Here is a 14,771-nt window from a genome sequence, read left to right on the forward strand (position 1 = left end):
TGGGGGGTGGGGTCAACAAACACAACAAGAACGACAACAAAAAAAGGTAAAAAGAAAATTAAAAAAAAGGAAAAAAAAAGGAAAGGAGACAAAAAGAAAAATCCATGACTGAAATCATGAAACAAGATAGAACGACGTAAAAAAAGAAATCCCAGAAAAATCATTGTAATGTCCACGGACAGCGGGGATGTGAGATGGAGAGCAGTGATGACTGATATCACAGCAGGTCAGGTCAGGGTTCGTCACTTAGCTGGTATATGTCAAAGTTTCAAAGTGGATTGTTCATCCACTGGGTGAACATGTTTCACTTGGTGTGTCCATGTATAATGTGTTACCACAGCTTTGCCATGATATGATTCCATCACTGTCTGGACACAGAAAATACTGATTCTAATTCAGCACTGTGAAAATGAATATATTCATTTACAAGACATTTACAAGACATTAAAAGTCACATCAACATTAAGGAGGGAAAAAAAATAAAATAAAAAATCAAGAAAGAAGAAACTGTGGACACATGCAAACATCCACACAAACACCAAGTTTGAGTGGCCAAACTCCAGGTACCATTTTACCAATTTAAACTGGGTCATGTCTGGAGCGGCCAACTGGCTCTCATCATGACAGCGGTTCCAATTTCTGGAGCCTAAAATGATAGTTTTCAACATTTTAACTACACGGACACTGAACCAACAACCAAAAAGCATGTTAAAAAAAGGACAAAACCTTCATTCATTAGAGATCTGCCTCATGCTGTGGCATCTGTTCAGTGTGGGAGAACAGTGACGCAGACACTGATCCCTCCCTGGACACTTTGTTGACACAGTGCCTGTTCCCTAAGATGTAGGAAACTACAGAACCTTTATGTCATCACACAATAACTCCGGCTGTCATACAACAGCGCAGTCTGTAGTCTTGTAAATTGTCTCGCCTGTTTCTGTACAGACGTCGTACCAAAGACAGAATGCTATAACATGATGGACACACAGAGTCTGCTTTAAAAAGGCCACAAACCACTATTCTTTCACCTACGAGAAATTGTGTACAACAGTATAAACAGTGTAAGATGCTGTTGAATTTCTGACTTCCCACCAGTGATCCACTGTGATGCCTCTCATGCTTTTGCCAGGACGCTGCTGGCAGTCAGTCCTATCTGTCACTGTCAAGCTGCCAGTCACCAACCATGTTCCGACACGAGCTCGGTGCTACATCATCTGAAACCGGACATCTGCTCTTTCCTAACCTGCCAATCTTCATCTCTACGTGCACAAGCAACACAAACTGCTGCCGCTTCAAACCCAGTAGATATCAATCTGATTTCAGAGGGCTTTCACCCAAGGACAAAGCACAGCCAGTTTCACAGCCAGATTAATTGCAGGGTTGCTATGACAACTGGGTAATATCCAGCGCTAAACAGCCAAGCTAAACACATAGATGAACACATTAAACTGAAGTAGCCCCAACAAACGGGTGAATACTCGCTCCGCTGTGCACACTTGGTGAGAGGGTAGGGCTTCCTTTTACTACATGACTGGAGCCACACTTAGTTTGGTGAGCAAATAACTCAAATAACCACCAGTGCTTCCACCAGGATCTTCAGTCTGTTTGTCTAACAAGGTGTGCCCTGGGATGCAGGAAAATGAACGTCACTTACTCTGCAACTCCACTGTTATTCCTTTCTAACCGACACTGACTAAGAACCTCCTGAAAAGGGTAGAGACAAAATGTTTGTGCTTCACCCCCTCCACAGGAGCATTTGCCTTAAATTGAGGCCCGACAAGTGCTTATTCCTTCTGTAAATAAACAGTTCCCGCCTGGAGAGCTACGACTACATCTACAGAGTCTAGCATTTCAGTTTCACACCTAGTGTTCAGATTTAACCAAATACACCAGAGATGTATCTGCAGCCCCGAACAGGAGGCCACATGAGCCATTAATGGGGGAAGCTGGTTCCCAAGGAGACATCTGGACTCCAACACCTGATTTCCCAGTAGGATCCCTTTCCACGGTTGTAGCTAAGCAAGCTAAGGAAACACAAGGACATCTAGCAGTGAATGACAGGAAGGACTTAATACGATAACGGCTAAAACCAGGCAAAGAGCAAGATTTAATTTCACAGCGGGAGACTGGAATACAGGTTCAGAGTGATCATTCTCCGCAACTGAACACAGGTGCATTAAGGCAATGTGAGAGAATAATAGTAAGTGAGTGGCCACATTCATGCAGCTGTAGAACTGTATTTACTAGGAACAATGAGTCCTAAATTGTACTGTATATTTTTACTGACAGAATTGTACTGTGGTGTGATGGTATGAAAAGAGTCAGCTCACTTAGCTAATCTTGTGATAGCTGAGGAACAATACCCATCACCACTGTGTCAACGTCAAACAAGCGAGAGGCACGCCTTTATCCGTCACACACTGTGATCAACCAGCGCTAATTCCACGTAATGACATCAGCTGGCTGACTTATGTAGGTTTGACTCTCCTCATGTGCTCTCATGTGAATGATACAGTATGACCTTCGGGGATAGTACTGTATCACTGGTTACATCATCAAGAGAAGGCTATTGTTAGACTTTTCTGAGGAGAATATTTTAAACTAGAGGCAAATAAAAAAAATATCTGGGTGTCTGATCAAAGACTTCACAATGAATCTTACACTAAAACTGACAAGAGACAGAACCTTAAAAATAAAATATACTTAATAGTTTAAAAAAAAAAAAACTAAGTATAACTATAAATTAATATATAAAAAGTAATTCAGACTGAAAAATCACATCATCACTGCTGTAACATTGAAACTAAAAAAATAAGATTATTGAGAGGTAAACAACTCTGTATTCTCTGTACTCTCATCTGTTTGCTGGCGAGTATGTAAATGATCTCTTGTTGCCCTGGGATCACATGTGGGTAAAGACAAACAGTGTGTATATTTGTTCCCATGTGTAAGCGCTTTAAATAGGTAAATAACAACTACCCAGGGTGGTCTCAAAATGCTACACACACAGCACACTGTCAACTGATACATTAGCCAGGACCCACCTGTTCAAGGCTGTCGTCCTCTGGTAGTGTCCCTGTGTCGCCATTACTGTTGATAGGAATCTCCATTGTGGCAGCTTTGCTCATAATGCTGTCTGTCATAATGCACTATTTCTGAGAGAAAAGGGGGAGAAAGAGAGACGGTTAAAGTGTGGATACAACGAGCTACTGTATGTAAATGAAGTGAAAAAGGCAGACATGGAAAAACAGTGAGGCCTGAATGCTGCTTTGAAGAGGAGAGACCAAAGAGCGTAGTCAAAACACCCAAATCATTAGGCAGATGGGAATATAATTGCAACAAACAAGCGAGGAGGTGGTTTTCAAAGAGCAAGGCTACCGCTCGGCATAAAAAACAAACACACCTATGAAAGCCCAATGCACCGGGAGCCGCCGCTACAATGAGCCATCTTGCTGAAGTGGCCACTCTACCCCACTCAATTAAAGGGCCGTATGCTAGCAGCACCCATTCCCTAAAAAACCCCTAACTAGAGAGGAGACAGTGAAATGTTCACAGCAACATTGCCCAGTCGCTCTAATAGGTCAAACTGATCTGGCGTGCTATACAGGGTCACATGTAATAACTGCCAAAATGCAGGTCAAGTAGAACTATAGCTCCTGTTTTTTGACTTGGACTGTAATAATGAATTCACAGCTTGATGAATTCACTCCAACAGAAACCAATAAAGGGTCAGTGTGTACTGTATTGTTGGGAATCGTTGGGTCTCAGTAATCAATATTATAAAGTGTACGGTCTAGACCTGCTCTATTCAATAAGTGTGTGCTGTTGTGATTTGGCACTTTATAAAAAAAGATAGACTTGACTTGACTACTGCATGTGTGACAAGGCTACAGATGATGCTGCAGAATTAAGGTCTACAAATGTGGGAGATGGTTATCATGGCAGAGCACGGTTGTAGTATAACAGGTAAACGTCATGTCTGGAGAAACTCCAGCATGAACAGTGGTGTCTCCACAACTGGTTTTTCTTAACCAGTTTGTTCCCTGATCTGTTGTAGACCATGTGAGTTTAATATGATTAAGTGTGGGAAACAAAATGGGGACGTCTGGTAGATAACACAAATTCATGAATAAGTGACAGAGCAGTGCTTTATTTCCAGCCACTTATTATCATACACAAAATAATTCACTAATTACTATTCATTTATAAACAGATGTATCACATTGTAATTACAAATATTCAGTTTTTGATTGATAATTAAATGCTGATAACAGATCTCCATGAAACATAACTACTGTATATTATCCTTCTAATCTTGTTTGATGTGCAATCTCAAATGTCCTTGAAATACTTTATAGCTCATTAAGGCCGTTGTGCAAAGCAGGATATAAAGGATATACAGTATATGCCGCATACCTGAATAATGAGTGTCAAGTAGGACAAAAATATGATTTTGTTTTTTGTTTTTTTTTCAAAACACCTTGGTGTCCTTGTAAACTTGCAACCACAGGGCTCACTGCATCTTGAACACAACAATATGGCAGGTTTGTGGCAGTTAGTTCACTCGCTGGCACGAACATCACAGATGTTGCATGAAGGGAGGCATGAGTAAGACTTGTTTACATTTGCTCTGTCCTCGCCTGAGTGGCTTTATCCATTAGAAATGCACACTTTGCCATGCCCAGTCCACTTCCAGAGGAATGACACATCCCTGTTGACTTTAACACATCACAGGAGAGAGGAGCTTCTCTTGCCCAAGAATGCTCGACACTTGTCCATGTTAACCCAAACTGACTTAACACATAGTGCCACACACTGGAAAGAAAAGTCCTCTTATTGATCTGACATTCTACATTTCCAACATGAGATACTAAATGTCTTCATAGACTGAGCAAACAAATTTGCTACTTTGCATAACATCTACATCTGAAATGGGCCTCGATCTGGCTGCAGTATTTATGTAAGTGCTTCGATTCACTACAGTATGTTGTGTCTCTCAGTCAAGTCACTTAATCAATGGGAAATGGCATAAGGCTAAGATCGGACATTAACTTTAATAGTAGTTATTGGCAGTCTATAATTAGCAATAAGCAGCATCCGAAATAACTCGAAATAGCCATTTAGCCGCATAAAATGAGCCACATCAAGGGCAATGCGTGTTATTATTTACTTGTAGTATTGTTATTAATATAATGCGAGTCGTTTAAACCAATCGTTTAAATTCAAATCAAGTGCACAATTTAAAAAATACTAATAAATGACTAATAGTTAGCTTCAGACGTAAAGAGAGAGGAAAAGGCTAAAGGTTTACACATCTCCTGATACCGTGCCGAATACGTCTGGGAGCCCGAACAGGTGCAGCAGCACAGGTGTACGGTTATTCCCTCAACAGTAGGTAACGTTAGCTTTGGCCTCCGGTGGGTCCAATCTGTCCAAAACGGTGATGGTTTGTAGAGGCCATTAAAAAAAAAAAAAAGAACCCATCATAATGGCTTTTTCGTAAGAATGTGCATTGCATTGGAGCATCTTTTCAGGCTGGAAATTAATTTGCTCCCAAGAAAAAATAAAAGGCCTGATTCCAGATTCACACATACAGCTGTTCAGATGAAGCTGCTTAAAAATGGTAAACAAGTGAGTTCACAATGCAAAGCCGGTTGGTTAACTGTGACAGAAATCTCAAACAATCTCGCACCCAGACAAAAAGCAATATCGTCGTTTACAAACGGATTGGACTTACGGTGTGCTTGGTCCCGTCGTTTACACGGAGATGTTCGGGAAGCTAACGAGCAAGCTAAGAAGCTAACGTCAGTGCATCCCAGTTCATGCACGGCTTAGAGGAGACTGATGTGTGTTTTGTCAGCCCGAGTAAAAAAAAAAAAAAACTGCCCGTGGGAAACAATGCAGCGCTCTTATTTAAAAGCACTTAAATTACATAACAAGGTAAAGTCTTGTTCTCACTGCTTTTGTCTTTGGACTCCTCGTAAATAATCCTCTGCCTTCTTTTCTATGAAGCCAAGAGGAACGCTTTACGGAACTGACGACACCGTGGGATTCTTTTCTCAGACGCGCTCCGACGCAAAGACCGTCTATTGACGAGAAGATGGATCACTCACTTTACAAATGTAAAAACAGCCATGCCGCTACCTTTGCTAACTTTCACCATTGTCAAGCAGATTTGAAGTTATTTTATATATCTATAAATGTATTTTTATTACTATATAAGTAATAAATGATCTGGCACAACTCTTCCGACAATATTTTTTAAAGGCTTATTTAACTAACTCTTCACAAAACTAATACTGAAAAGGAGGCACCAAAATGTTTACATTAACGTTGTGTAGTCATTGTAACAGGTCAAATTGATTGGGCCTGCTACTCAAGTTGTACAACCACATATGCATTATAACATTTGCAAAAACAAACAAACAAACAACGAATCAAAAGCAGGGCAAGTAGTTAGCTAATTAGGCTCCATTTTTTTGGCTTGGACTGGAATAATATATTCACACCCACAAACAATAATGAGAGGTCAGTGTGTACTTTACATATGCATTTGTTTGTTTGTTTGTGTGTGTGTGTGTGTGTGTGTGTGTGTGTTACCAAGGCCTCAGAGGATGGTGCAAAATGAAAGCCAATTACTTTATAGCTCATTAGGGCCATTGTGTAAAGCAGGATGCAGAAGATATGATATAATTACAGTACAATCTGGATGGTTGCCTTTTTGTGATTTATGTAAGATATAATTGAAGAGGCACCATCCATAAAAACTCACAGTGCAACATATAATTAAATAGCTACTAATACATCCTAATGGTTTCAAAGAATCCACTGTAGCATTCAATTTCCTTACATAAAAATGTAAATTCTACCTTCCATAATTTCAAACTAATCATCATTTGACACTTTTAACAAAATATATAAACTGCAGACTTTGAGCACATTTCCTCATCACACTTTAGAATTGTACCTGGAAATTGGAGCGGAGTGAGAGGTCTTCATTTTTCCTTTATCCGGCTACAACCCGTCTTTGGAAGTATCGGGGGCATCTTGGAGGTGATGTGTGCAGGTTTCTGCAGATGGTTGTACATTAACTCAGGTACCTTTGAATTGTAACTGTTCGTTTTCGTCATTGTGCCCCAACACATGTTAGTACTTCTGACCTCTGTGAATCCAAGGGGCAGATTCATAGACTGTGCATAAAGACACAGGCACAATTCCAAGGAGAACCAAGTTTACAAAAAATATAAGTTCAGATGGAAGGCAAAAGTTAGTAACTTTGGTAACACTTGGGCTGCAATTTAAGGCTGCTTTTATTTCTGTTCAAAGTCAGATTACCACAGTCACAGCACAGCTATAAATTAATGCTCGTTTATTGAAAGAAACTGCTTCAGGAGAACTTCGCTTCTCATCATGTCAGGTTTCATTTTAAGTGTGTCTCAAGGGGAGGTATCTTTTCTTAATGAAAGAGGAAAAAATGTTTGATGAAAAATAAAACTTTATTTTTTTAAGATCATCACTGTCAATACTTTCTTTACATGTGTCTGTCACCAAGAGACTGGAGGTAGATTACAGCATTTATATAATTCAAAATGCAACAAGAACAAAAGAATTACGACTCTGCGGTTTAAACAACAGATTTATTTTATTGGGTTTCAATTCAATTACAGTTTGGTTACATGGATTATGAATTAGGTATTGCTACTTAATATTACTTGTACAATGGCCACTTAAGTTAATTGCAGTATTAAACTGTTGGTAAAGACAACAACAGCTGAACCTAAACTAAAACGCTTGGAACTCTAGCTCCAAGCGTTTTAGTTTAAGATAAGATCAAGATAAGATCAAGCTGCAAAGGATTTTTTCCCATTACTGTTGGTTGTTAGACCAGCAGTAATGGGAAAAAATCTTACAATAGTGGGAAAAAAGAGTAAATATTTTCTTAGAGAGAACGAGGCAAATGATTGATTTTCGTTGCAATATGGAAAGCGAGGTCAAAACCAGTTGTATGTGACTGGTATCTTTAGCTTGCTTATACAGTGTATAGCATTTTGCAGGCAAGCGGCCGTGGTATAAGTGAGAAAGTGTCCGAACATAATGGCTGATTGGGTTCCACGGGTCTATATCAGCAGCAGGTCCTGACCCAGCCCAAGCTCTCTAAGAAGACGAGGAAAAACTCCCCAAAATCCCGAGGCTAGAGGGAAGATGGGAAGAACCCTCGGGAGAGGCAATTCAAAGAGAGATCCCCTCTCCACGGACGGCTGGGGGTGCTACAGGAACTGCAAGTGGGAAAAATGTTATGTAAGAAGTCTGATATAGACCAGTTAAATAAAGCCTATTAAAGTCAGATTAAAGTCCAATTAAAGTCCAATTAAAGTCCAAGGAAATCTTTGCATCATCCTTGCTGTAAAAGAGAGAAAGGAATTAGTAATTATCCATTAATGATCCATAAGATAGGCCCTTACCTGTTGTATGGTGTGTATGGTCTGAATAATTTGAAGTGTGTGTGTGTGTGTGTGTGTGTGTGTGTGGGGGGGGTTTATCTGAGCCAGGGGTGAAGCTGGAGCTGCTCCAGGGTCGGGCGACGCGCTGGGAGTTTGGTCAAACACATTTTCAAGAAATCCTGGCAATCTGGAGAGAAAGATTCAAGGTTGGGGGTTAGATGAGGAAGGTGACGGCTCCAGTCGTCCATCAGAGTGAACGGATGTGTGTCTGCTGACAGGTTTGTGTCTGAGTGTGTTTTTCTTACTCTCGGACAGTTGTTTGTTGATTTTCAGCTTCTTTGTCAGGAACTTTCTGGTCTCGAAACGTTCTCGTCTGTGGAACATTTCGAACAGGACCACTCCTACTTGCCACACTGTGGTGGGGCTGGCGCTGTAGGTAAAATGACTGTAATACTCTGGAGGGATGTGATCACAGGTACCTAGAAGACACACACATACAATAATAAGAGGATGAGTAGGAGGAGAAGCTTTGATTAAACGTTACAGACCAGTGAATTATTGAGGAGCAGTAGTAGAAGCCAGACATCTTACCATAGAAATCTTGAAAAACTGATCTTTTCTTGAAGAAACAGCTGAGTCCAAAGTCGATGAGGCGAACACGCGGGACGTCTGAGCCCGTCTCAATGAGGATGTTTTCAAGTTTGATGTCCCGGTGAAAGATGCGCTGATTCTCCAGTTCGGTTGCTGCTTGAAGTAGCTGTTTCACTATGATCTGAGAGAGAGACAGACGGAGAGACATGGTGACTCTGTGTTAGCTGTTGTGATTCAAAGCTGACCACAACTGCCGTCCTACACATAAGATCCTCCAGTAGCTTACCTTGGCCTCCTCCTCCTGAATAGTGCCTCGTTTGACCTCCAGGTACGTGAAGAGGTCCTCGCAGGGGACTGGTCTTTCCAGCACCAGGATGAGCTTCTGGCCCAGGTCATACCAGTCCAGTAGAGACACAGGCGCTGACGTCCCCACTGATCCAGGCGTTTCAGCAGAGAGCTTCAACATGACAGCCACCTCCACAGACAGCTCGTTCCCATTCTGGTCCTGAAACATAACAACAGGATAGAGGATGAGGGAGAGATGCTCCATAGATGACTATAATTCATTCCCACTACATTCGGTTAGTGAGGGTGTTGATGAATGCAGCACATTTCAACAACAGTCGGTGTTTACTCACCGTTTCCTTACAAAACACCTTGTTTTTTGGTATGTGTTTGATAGCTACCTACAAGACACAAACAGCACTTTGATTAGCACATTATGACCATATGGTGTGTGTGTGTGTTTGTGTGTACATGAGCATGTGTGTGTATCACTTACTGGTAAATGATCTGCTTTGCGGTAGCCAGCAAACACAGACCCACATCCTCCTTCACCGAGCTGTTTCTGCTGTTTGTATTTGGCCTTAAATTGAGCTAAACACAAACACACATATTTTGTTTTAATACAATTGTGAGGAACATTAATTATTCAAGCTCAAATATGAATCCCTCCTATGTTACACCTGATGTAAATCCTCGTTTTAAACCCCACCTTAACACAAAGTCAAACTCTACATTAATGACTTCCTACTTACCTCTCTGGGCATCTACTGACTCCTCCACCTCCTTCTTTGTCTCCTTGGGGTCCAGTCTCCTCTTCTTCTTCGGTCCTTCTCCTTCAGCGGTGGCCTTTCTCTTAACGCTTTTCTTGCTCACAAATGTACTGCAGCCTTCTAAAGGGTCGCTGCTCTCTGCAGAAGAGAAAAACACCCAGAGGAACATCAGCTTGTGTCGTGACAGTAATGTGGACAATAAAATCCTCATAAGCACCTCACAACCTAAATGATATAAGAAACTGTGACTCAGTGCCTTTCAAAATGACACTAGTCTTTTCTGATCTGCCACCTCTATGGATTAATCTAAATTCAAAGAATGGCTGCTCATTTCAGTTTCTGTATTGGAGCTACTTTCTACCAAAGAAAAAGTTTTTCTTTCAAAAATCTCAAAGACAAATATCTCAAAATCTGGACAGAAAAAAATCAAAAATGATCTTCACAAATAATTACCACTAGTTGATGGACATTTGTGTGCTTTCTGTATTAATGTATCCACTAAATATAAACCTCATGTAAACTATAAACTGACAATACACATGATCAGGTTAGGTTTACCAGTGTCCACTGAGGTGGAGGCCGAGTCCTCGTTGTTTTTGAGAAGGTAGAATACTGGCATCTTCTTCTTCTTCTGCTGCTGCTTTGATGGCCCCTCTCCGTCGTCCATTACTTTCCTCTTCCCTCTCCTCACGATGCCATCCTCTTTATTGCTGCCACAGGGTTCAGCCATCTCAGAGGCCCTTCTCCTTTTTCTTTGGGTCTCCTTTTCAGGAATGGCCTTCCTCTTAGGTCTCTGAGTCCTGCTATCCATTGCAGGTGATGCATTTTGTTGAGTGCTGCTGCTGCTGCTGCTGCTCTCTGTAAATGAGGAAAAACACAGTGAAATATTGGAAAATCAGTTTGTTGTGAATTGTAGAGGCTAACTGTTTGAAATTGTCTTTTTTTTTTTTTTAATAACCTTTCAGCATGAGAAAAAGGGCTCACCAACAGTCATTTCTCACTTACCTTTATCTCCCCTGAGAGCCTGACAGCGGCGATTCTTAATCTTCCTTCCAGGTGCTTTATCCATGAAGATTCTCCAGAAGTTTCGAATGTGATAACTTCACTAACAATATAACTAACTTCACTAACACGACGATTGAACGTAGATCCAACAGTTGTATGCTGAAACGTGTCTCCCGGCGTGTTCTTTAGGTGTGACGTATAGAACACGGAATGTGCTCCTGTCAGTGACGTCACACAGAGGTGTTCTGGAATATGCAAATGAATGTTTGAAAATAAATTGTGCATGTGAGACATGTGAAAGTGTTTGTTTCAGTGAAAGTCATTAAGTCACATCTCAAATGAGTCAAATGATACACGCATACTGTGCAGTTACTGATATCCGCTGTTTCTCAGTCACATGGCCGACCGTCCCACCGATTAAAAAGCTTATACAACTCTGTCTCCCACAGGTTATGTTTATTTACAACTAATTTGGAATGAGAAATATTTTTTGAAGGAAAAATACCTGTGATCACATGCATTAAGGTTTCTATTCATGTATGTTGTCTCATATATGTAATGTATATATCACATGTATTATCCCTGGCCGGATTATGTTCAGAGGCCATGTTTCTTTTTGTTTTTTAGATATTATTATTTTACTTTATCTAGACGTCACTTTAGTGAGGCTTTGATGAAACAAGGGCGAACTCGAGACTCCCATATGTATTGTATTCACTCATAAAATCTGTTTTCTGTTGTTTCTTCTCCCTGCTCATTAACTGCACATCTCCTCTCTGTTGCGTACTTGTCATCGCCATCACTTGCACTGTAGTCTTCCTATTCCTGTTTTTGAACAACATAGTTACAGTGCTGCCCTCTGTGGGTAAGTGTTTTAGTCTGGGGTGATCATCAGGTGACTAATGTTTTTTTCCCTCAGTGAATCCAGCATCTTCATAACGATCCTGTGTGATCTTAATTACTGTTTTCACTGCTGCCCCGCCACACACTGAAACAGACAGACTCACTGAGGATTTAATATTATTTTTAAATGAACAAAAAACAAAAATGGATGTCTTTTACATTTTAGTTCATATGCAAAGTAAATTCAGGTTATTTTATTTTCATTTCAACCACAAGATCCGGCTGTCACAAGCAAATTTTAAAATGAAAAGATTGTTTGAATAAAAGCAAAGCCACACACACACACACACACACACACACACACCTACCTCTGAGCCAATCACAATATGGATCTCATGCCAAATAGTTCATTATAAATGGTTTCACATGAGTTGAGGGTTTAAACCAATAATCACAGACATTTAGCTGATGCTGATGTGTACATTTTGGATGATACAGTTCAAACCAAAGCAAATCAACTCCCTCGCATCCAGCTGGGCATCATCACTTAGGATTCAGCCTCCATGTGACAGTAAATGTTTGAGCATAACACTGGGCACATACAGCATGTGCCTGTCACAATCAAATATGGAAGCTGTGAATGAACCACTGCCTATGAACAATGTTAACAGTGCTGGATGCTATCCTGCAAACACTTGACAGGCTGGGGAGTTTTTCTAACAGCTTCTGCAGTCAATCAGAGTCCGAGGACGGAGGTGGAAAGTGAAAGCCAGGGAAAGAGTGAACGTTTTATTAATGAATGGATGGGAAACTGAAAGAACTGTGCCGCCAAGAGAAACTCATGGTCTATTTTTTGGGAATGGGTGTGAAATTCCATATGGGAACATTTTACCAATGGAAGTGTGCGTGAACACAGAACGACTTTCCCAGCTGTCGGCATGTTGTTTGATGCCAGTCTGAGTCACTAACCTGCTGCAGTGAACATGGCACAGTGTTTCGTGCAATTTCTTCTTTTTCTTCTTCTTCTTCTTCTTCTTCTTCTTCTCCTCCTCTATCCTAAATAACTGAAACACAAAACAAAAAAATGTTTTACAGCTTGCGGACATGCGAACAGTATAATCGCATGTAACATAATTCGCCACAGCTGCTGCTACTGCAGATGTGTGTGTACAGTGCTGTCATTCCAAATTATAACCTACAGCCGTAACACTCCTGCTCCAGATCGGCCAGTTACAATCAATTTCTTCAAATTATGATAATGATTTACTTTTATTGTGTGAAAATGAATCTTGATTTACTGGATTGAGTGTATTCATTGACTCTTCTCCTGGTTATGTTACAGTTACATGAGTTCCATCCATGTGTGTTACACATGAGAGGAGAGAAGAGAGGTGAGCAAGTATGAAAAAAATGGATTTTAAAGGTCTCATATTGTATAAACATAGATGTCCATGTTTTCTTTGATTATAAAGCAGGTTTAGGTTCTGTATTATTACTGTGAGTAGTATCAAAGCGCCCGGTCCACAGAGAAATGCACACAGCTTGTATTCAGAAACTTAACCTTAAAACGAGCCGTCAGGACTTCCCTAACTTTGTGATGTCACACCAGAGCAGTCACTTCCCTCAGCCATGCCCCAAGCCGCGCCCATATTTTTATTTGATCACTCAGAAAATAATCCAGAGCTCCAGAGAGGAGATGTAAAACTACATTGAGATGATTTTTGGTTCTTAAAACCACAAATATATCTTCTTATGGATCAACACTTCAAATACAACGAAGGAAAAGTGTAAAAGATGGGACCTTTAATATTCAAACAATAATTTTTAAAAGTAACAGCCAAAGAATATCCTCCCTCTATACTCACGCTCTGAGGGAGACCCAATGATATTAAATATAAATTACCATATTATATATATATATATGATGAAAAAGTTAATATTTATCTCAAAATACAGAGAATGCAGAATGAAGAAACATATTTTTTTCTGTAACAGCTGAGATTCTTCTCTCCAACAGGATGCTAAGAGTAAAAAAGGAGATACTATGAAAACAGCTGCATTTTTTTTTATCAAGTTATCAAAACATGTCCTGTAGAGATGAGTTGCTTCCACAGAAACTTATGTTTAAAATTATTCCTTTTACCAGAAACTACCACCACACAAATCAAGGAACATAATTCATACTCTCCGTTTTTATTCTCTGTGCTCAGCCTTTTGTTTTTATGGACATGTGCAGGAATTTTATTGCATATTCATGCGGAACAAACACATCAATTAAATTCTAACTTGTTTTGAAAATCACTGGCAGTTGTGTCCATTTCTCACAAACATTATGCAAATTAACACTTGGGGGAAAACATCAGGGATTAGCATGAACACATAGTATTTGTAGCGAATCACACGTCCCTCACATAAGCAAGTCTGTGTGTGACCACTCGTTGCTCCTGTGGAAAGTGCAGAGTTAGCAGTGTGCAGCACAGAGGAGGCAAGAACTACATATTTTTCTGTTAAATGTCATGGTTGTAGAAAGTGACGGAGAAAGTTTTTGATCTTCTGAGTTAGTCAGCGACCGCACGAGGCGTGAGTTTGGCCGCGGAAGGACCAGTTACTGGAACTAGAGGATGTTATTCCTTACTCAGTCATTAGTGAGTAGACTCACCTGTTGACTCATATAGAGACCCACACACATGAAGGGAAAAGTCTCATGCAAATACATTCATCACCGGCGCCGACACTGTCTCCACTCATCCTGAACATAAATTAGAAATCAATGCATTTCACATTTTTAACTTTTGCAACCTATCAGACGTGCAGCACACATTTAGTCCTCCCATCA

The 14,771-nt window shown here is 40.4% G+C and overlaps 2 protein-coding genes across 8 annotated transcripts in view; both read right to left on the minus strand.

Annotated features, from left to right (window-relative positions):
* Positions 1-6,034, minus strand: part of arfip2b (ADP-ribosylation factor interacting protein 2b) — a 15,345-nt gene extending 9,311 nt beyond the window's left edge. For 3 of the 7 annotated variants that reach the window (XM_023402579.2, XM_087172992.1, XM_023402577.2), the window contains exons 1-2: positions 5,738-6,032; positions 3,045-3,155 (exon numbers count right to left, since the gene is read on the minus strand). In XM_023402579.2, coding sequence (XP_023258347.1) covers positions 3,045-3,143 — 99 coding nt within the window. In that variant the 5' untranslated portion in view covers positions 3,144-3,155; positions 5,738-6,032. Of the gene's footprint in view, positions 1-3,044; positions 3,156-5,737 lie in introns of all 7 variants that reach the window. The other 4 variants (XM_087172991.1, XM_087172993.1, XM_023402578.2 and 1 more) reach the window with 2 other exon arrangements.
* A 2,438-nt stretch (positions 6,035-8,472) lies between these two features.
* On the minus strand, positions 8,473-11,163 carry LOC111652322 (serine/threonine-protein kinase pim-1-like). The gene is made up of 9 exons (XM_023402552.2): positions 11,093-11,163; positions 10,646-10,945; positions 10,070-10,225; positions 9,814-9,908; positions 9,671-9,718; positions 9,319-9,537; positions 9,033-9,213; positions 8,747-8,920; positions 8,473-8,628 (listed from the first exon to the last, which is right to left on the minus strand). Exons 1-9 carry the CDS (start codon positions 11,154-11,156, stop codon positions 8,537-8,539), a joined length of 1,329 nt encoding a protein of 442 aa, XP_023258320.2. The 5' UTR covers positions 11,157-11,163; the 3' UTR covers positions 8,473-8,536.
* Positions 11,164-14,771: the final 3,608 nt, after the last annotated feature.

Source organism: Seriola lalandi, unplaced genomic scaffold (genome assembly GCF_002814215.2).
Source record: "Seriola lalandi dorsalis isolate HSWRI2012SDOR001 ecotype SW California unplaced genomic scaffold, Sedor1 jcf7180002053944, whole genome shotgun sequence".
Taxonomy (NCBI): domain Eukaryota; kingdom Metazoa; phylum Chordata; class Actinopteri; order Carangiformes; family Carangidae; genus Seriola; species Seriola lalandi.

What these genes read in the sequence shown, in the direction of transcription:
- LOC111652322 (XM_023402552.2), bottom strand. Translation starts at nt 11,156, where the DNA reads ATGGATAAAGCACCTGGAAGGAAGATTAAGAATCGCCGCTGTCAGGCT. An exon ending in GTCAGTAGATGCCCAGAGAG is followed by an intron (nt 9,909 to 10,069) that starts GTAAGTAGGAAG and finishes GTTTGTGTTTAG; the next exon opens with CTCAATTTAAGGCCAAATAC. An exon ending in AGGTGTTTTGTAAGGAAACG is followed by an intron (nt 9,538 to 9,670) that starts GTGAGTAAACAC and finishes GTTATGTTTCAG; the next exon opens with GACCAGAATGGGAACGAGCT.